Source organism: Glycine soja, chromosome 15, assembly GCF_004193775.1.
Source record: "Glycine soja cultivar W05 chromosome 15, ASM419377v2, whole genome shotgun sequence".
Taxonomy (NCBI): Eukaryota; Viridiplantae; Streptophyta; class Magnoliopsida; order Fabales; family Fabaceae; genus Glycine; species Glycine soja.
Genome location: NC_041016.1, coordinates 48,596,716 through 48,603,192, shown reverse-complemented (window position 1 = coordinate 48,603,192; position 6,477 = coordinate 48,596,716). Strand labels below are relative to the sequence as shown.

The 6,477-nt window shown below is 36.8% G+C and overlaps 1 protein-coding gene across 1 annotated transcript; it reads right to left on the bottom strand.

The window, feature by feature from the left end:
* Window positions 1-481: 481 nt before the first annotated feature.
* Window positions 482-6,131, bottom strand: LOC114387411 (protein NARROW LEAF 1-like). Its single transcript, XM_028347601.1, has 6 exons — window positions 5,914-6,131; window positions 4,262-4,762; window positions 3,984-4,127; window positions 2,516-2,756; window positions 1,756-2,256; window positions 482-1,253 (listed from the first exon to the last, which is right to left on the bottom strand). Exons 2-6 carry the CDS (start codon window positions 4,748-4,750, stop codon window positions 820-822), a joined length of 1,809 nt encoding a protein of 602 aa, XP_028203402.1. The 5' UTR covers window positions 4,751-4,762; window positions 5,914-6,131; the 3' UTR covers window positions 482-819.
* Between the last annotated feature and the right edge of the window lie 346 nt (window positions 6,132-6,477).

Genomic DNA, 6,477 nt, shown 5'->3' with positions numbered 1-6,477 from the left:
TTTACCTACAATAGTATATTAGAAGACGTGTAAAAAAGGGCCAAAATTAAATGCATTTCTATAGGTGTTGTAAGTGTTGTTTTTCAATCAAAATTGGAATTTCACAGTAATCCGCCTAACAAAGGATTCTATTAAATGTAAATGCAGGTTACCAAGGTGAATTTCTAATTCTGATTGGAAAATAGCACCAACAACACTTATGGAACTACATGTTAAGTTTTGTCCATTAAAAAATTGCTAGCACTGCTCTTTCTATTATGCTATGAAGCACGGACACTCCAGCTCCTTGCCGTGTCCGGTGTCCGACACGCGTCCGTGTCAGTGTCTGACACCGACACGACACCCGTACTACGTTCTATATTTTGGACATTATAGGTATCCACGTATCCGTGTCCGTGTCGTGTCCGGTGTCCGTGTCGGTGTCGGTGCTTCATAGCTATTATGTGGAAGGCTTTGCAGACCTAGGATAGGGGAAGCAAAATGACATGATAAAAATCCAACTCAAGGCATCAGTTTATCACAGCATATAAACCATGGTCAGGGCCATGTGATGTGAGCAACAGTTAATTGGCAATGTATGCCCATGTTAATTGAAAAGTGACATAATTCAGTTCAGAAATTCAAGCATTTTAGGAACTAAATGGCTCTCCAAGGTCACAAATTTACTTGAACTTCAATGACAATGTGAACTCCAATCACATCATTGCACACTGTCAGAGCTGCTAAGCATAAACACAGTACCACAGTGGCCATAAACAACACATTCTGAGGTGATTAGACTTATAAGTCAGTTTTTCCAGCTTATGCAAATAATCTGTTTCACTGAGGTTCCTCAGTACTAGTTGAGGCTTCAGAACGCCTTCTCTTTGCTTCATTGTCACCCAGCTGCAGTGAAACACACAAATCTTCATCACAGTTATTCCTCAATGAAGACAAGTTCTCTGTTGCAGTTCTGTCCTGTATGCTGTTTTTATGCAATGGAGACCGCCCAATGAAGCTCGGAATGAACTGGTGTTCGATACTGGGACCAACCTTGATTCCATCTTCTAATTTAAATTCAGTCTCCATTATTGATGGTTTCATGTCTTGGCTACTAGGTACAACTCCTAAGGGAATGGACTGAATTTGAAGACCAAGTGGCTCATACTTGTCTTCAGCTTTATCTTTTGGAAGTACACCATCAGGAGGTGAGGAATCACCGACTGTAGAGCCAATTACTGTGGCTGACACAGCTCTTTGTTCTTGCACTGCCACTACAAGAAACAACAGCAGAAAACAACCACAGATTTTAGTAGTTAAATTTTTCTTTCACTTCCTGTAAATAATCCTAATCAATATGAAAAACAATCTTTCAAATCTGTCTCCATACTATTCCTACATGAGGTGTGTCCATATTTTCACACTATCTTCAGTGTAAATAAACTGTACTATAGTAATATAGTAAACGATTTCAAGAAAATGATTTTGTGTAGTTGGTTTAAGACACGCAAATAAAGAAACTAACCCTACTAAGATTTCCAATATCCCTTCAAGCACCAACATAATCCCAGACCATCAATAGCACCAGATGTTTTTGTAGACTTCTTTTATGCTTCATCTATGTAGAAGCAGCCTTTGGTATATCATAACTCATAAGTGGGAATAAAACACCCTAATGTAAATTCTAAAATCCCTTATTTGAGAATGCTAAATTTAAAAAGGACAAAACAAAGTAGAGGAACCCAAGAATGATATATTAGGAAATGAGTGACAAACCTTGAAGTCCTTCATCAGTCGTTATCAGATCAAGTTCAAGTAGATTGAGAAGACGCCCTAGATCCACCCCACTAGTCCAATTCTCAGGAGGTTGCCCAACTTTTAACTTAAGGCGGCCTCTGTTAGCAGTTCCTCCCCATATTATCCCAATTGGTCGCGGTTTCTCACCATTGTCACCTTTTAACATGATGAGACTTCCACTGTCTCCTTCAAGGTCAAAAGTTTGTTGGTTCTCACCAACAACAAGAAGATCCGTCAGAAAGCATATACCTTTCTCATCATTGTACTCTAGGGCATAAGCCAAAACTACTCCCGTGGTCAAGCCAGAGCTTCTTCCAACCTTCACCACTTGTTTTCCAATAAGGCTACTAATTGGAGCCTGTAGATCAATTATTTTCACGTCACCAATATCTCCAACACCCCTCACTGAAGTAGTAACAGTGGACATGTCAAAGTCATCAGCAAAAGGAATGAATGCACCATCAGCTCTCACAAAAGTCTCTGCACAAGAATCATATCATGACAAGTGAGGACTAAGGGTATGTTTGGTTTAAAGGAATGAAAGGGGTGTGAAAGTGAAAAGAGATGAAATGTTTGAATTAAAGTAGAGTGGAGAGGTGTGAGACCCACACCGATTTTTAAAATTTTCATCTCAAATACACCCAAGATGAAAGTAACCAAACACTACCTAAGGAGTATGCATGGGGAACAAAATGCAAGTAACCCAATTAAATCAATCAGACTCCTAAAATTATGTTACCTGGGTTTATTCCAGCAAATATACCATACCAAAGCTCATCCGTTATAAATGAAGTTGCTCTTTCTACTGCACCAAGATAAACCCCAGGCCCCAAAGTCGGTGGAAGAGGATGAAACATCTTTTGGTTCGGATAATCTAGGTCGACTGCAACATGACGATTTGTGAGAAAACCAACTTGCCGACTGCCAGTTTGGCTTTTCACGATGGCACCCAAAGTTCCATATGTCTCTTGGCTTGCCACCTAAACTTAGAAAGTAAATGGTCAGATGTCCAATATATTCACCAAATAGAGCACTACAGAAATTTTCTACTAGAGACGCTTCTATGAACTGCATTGATTTCTGAAAACACCAAATGAACTTTTCTCTCATAACAAGATAGCTATTTTATGATAATGATGGATATCTTAGAATGTTGACATTCAGCTCAGTTAAGAACAGTAAAGGTAGATGAAGTATATGAAGGAAAGTTTTGCAACAATCCAGATTTGCAGAGGCCTAGATAAGACTTTATATTTAACAATTTCTTCACAAATTTGATTTATCAGGTGGATCATGGTCAGGTGAGAGTCCAATAGTTTAATTTATCATACACATTGAATTTGTACCCAATAATATTTTTCCTGACACGAATGAGATATTGTTACTACTCTACCGGCTCATAATCACAGGAGATTGAGGATCCTACTATTTCACTCTTCAAATATCTCAAATAACTGCTTTCAAAGACCAACAAAACTGCAAGGTCTTCATTTCTGGTTTTCCTAAATTTATAGCTAATCTAGGTCATAGGTTTGGCCATTGACATTCCAATAATGAGATTGTCAACTAAATGGCATTCAGAACCAGATTTAAGGTTAAGTTCCAACTATTTTGTGTGTGTGTGTGTGTGTGTGAATTTTACAAATGAAAATCAGGGAGGAAATCAAATATTTAAACCATTGTTTAGAAGCACAGACATTCATCTATAGAAACTGGTAAAGAATTAAAAACAAGGGAAGATAAATAAAAAGTTTAACCACATAAAAAGTTTTAGATAGTACATAAAAAAATATGAAACCTGAAATGTAAGATCTGAAATTTAAAGAAGTCAAGAATCAAAAGTAGTTATATCACCAAGAGTCCACAATAGAACATCAAGCTCAGTAGCATATCAAGATATCAGCATTAACTTTTGTGAGGTTAAAGTTAGTCTTGAGAAAACTTAAGATGCTTTGTTGAATTTACAGCACAAACTGCGAAGTTAGACTCATGCAAACTCAACTGACTAGAACAAACCTCCAAAGCAAATGAATATGATTTTTGATAAAAATTAAAGGACAGTAGTTACACTGTGGTTTTTAAGTGGAAAGACTAAAAATGCTCCTTTAATCATCGCATATACAAAATAGAATTGAATCAAAGATAATCATTTGTAAACCGGATTGGTCCTTCCATATGTATCGTTAATTAAGAAAGCACAGAAACACCTGAGATCCTGAACCAATGCATGGATCGCCCCCACGCAAGTCATCTACGATCTCTGTGTACAGCTGCTCTTTTGAAACTGGCTCTGGTGCACCAAAATACGAGAATTCCACCACATCCACATCACACCATACTCCACCAGGCCCCTGATTCACAAATTGAACATTGATTTTAAATGCATCCTAGGCACCAGATAACAACCTAAAACTGTTTGTGATATATAAATATTTCAAACTCCAAAATTAAATCAAGCAGGTTCAATTTGGACAACTCCAAGAACCTCAAGAGCAGTAGGTAGACACTGGATTGGACTGAGCCACTGCTTGTGAACTTTCCTGGAAACGAACACTAGAATGGCAGGAATATCTGTTAATACACCTCGCCGTATTCGAAAACCAATAGCTGTTCCAAGGCTGTAACAACGAAGTATCTTGCTGTGAAATGCCCTGATTGTCATGAGTTCAAGTAATGTGGTTGCCTGATGCCCCTTTGGCAGACGACCAAGGGTTTCAGGTAGCACCTCCTTTTGTAGATTTAAAAAATAGTTTGCTCTCTCTTCAGCAGCATCATTCAAGCGGCTTGGCCATGAGAAGTAAGCAGCACTGCTCTCACAATGCTGCCCAGCTGAAGCAAAGGGTTGAAGCGTCGGAGGACTAAGTGAAGGCAGATTAGAATGACTGCAACAGTTTCTTTCAAGATCCAAAGCAGATTCTTCTGAGGGAGTCGAACCAGAGCAACGACCTCTCATGTTTAGCCTGGTGCGCTCCATCTTTTGATTAACCTGAAATAATGTTTTATTTAAACAAAAGGGGACTCAGAATGCAAAAAACTGGAAATGTGGGAAATAGCAAATAGGACCTCTAGCTTAGTTCAAACTTCAAAAGACAGTGAGAAAGGGCATTAATTTTGGTCAAAAGAACTAAAAGTTAGCTACTAACTGAACTAAAAGTCAGACCCATGTGGGATAGATTCAGCACACAAGCCAGTAATTTATATTAATTAATAAAAGTTATTTGAAATGAAGGAGAAAGCACAGAAGAAAACAATAAATCAAAATATCAATCTCTAAACTACTTTTAGAACAAATAATAGAAAGGGAAAGGTAGCAAAAAGCGAAGGTAAGGAGTATTAAAGGAAAAACCAGATTATATTAGTGTAGCTGTAGTAAGGTTACTCTACCACCTATGAACTAGTACAGTATGTAACATGGTGAGAAAGAAAATGATCACACAGTATTACACAAAACATAATATCTATGGTCAATATGTATGAAATTAATATTGTTTTAAATAAAACTGAACACCACACTACATAATCAGAAAAGCATACAAGAGTACAGTCACGACCATATCAACAAAAGGAGTAATACACTTTCAGTAGAGTAAAAGCTTGATGTTCCCTACTCAATATAAGAAAACAAACTCATTTACCAATCAGCAAGTCACAAAATAAAGAGATTTAAAAACTTGACAGAAGCATGATAAAATGAAATAATATTCCTCTAACTTGCGGAAGCACATAGAAGTGATCGATAAAATGGGATTGGGAACAGAATCTGACATCCACATCCCTTCCAATTCTCAGATTCAAGCAAATGGAAACTTCAAATTTAGCAATACACCATGATGAACTACAGCAATTAAACCAAGCTAAGCAAAGTTTCAAGCATGCCAAACATTGCAAAAGGACACGATTCAAGTCCAAGATATTTCATTCATTAAAAAGAGAAAAAAAAAAAAAAAACACAATCAGTATTCCTTAAACAGACAAATCAAGGTCCTTAAAGCACAAAAGGCATGCCCTTGTTGAATTCCCAACATAGTTTCATAAAAATCTCAACAAGGGCACTCTTCAGTTCAACAATCAAAGGCCATAAAGCAAAGATTTTTCAGGTTTCCACAGAACCCCAGTTGCCCAAAACAAGAGAGAGACCAGTTGAGGAGCAGAGTGGAGAGTGCTAGAGGCTCATTGAGACAGCGAGTTCATCCCATAGGGAAGATGGAATGAGAATCTGCTGCAGAAAAAGTTACAGAAATGAGATGGTGTTTGAACGGTGCTAAGTGGTGATTGCAGTTCAATCCCATGAAGCTGCATATGAATGGGGGTAAAAGTAAAGTAAGCTCAGTGTGTCTCTTTGCAGTGTGTATAGTATAGTTGTTGTTGGTGTGTGCGCGCGTGTCTTTTTATTTTATTTTATTTTTCTGACTTTTTTTTATATAATGATAGATGTAAATTATTTTGGCCTTCCAGTATGAACATTTTTTTTATTAATTATCAAATTCTTTTTTTTCTGACCATTCTATTGACGAGATTACATATAAGTTTGAATATTTTTTCTTTTAACATAATTTATTTGACACTACTCGATTAAGAAATATAAGTTATTATTATTTATTTTAATTTTGTTAGTTAATGATTGAATTTTTATTAAATATTATTTATATTTATTTTTGTGTTTTTGCATATGATTATCATAATATTCTTTTTTATCAGTGA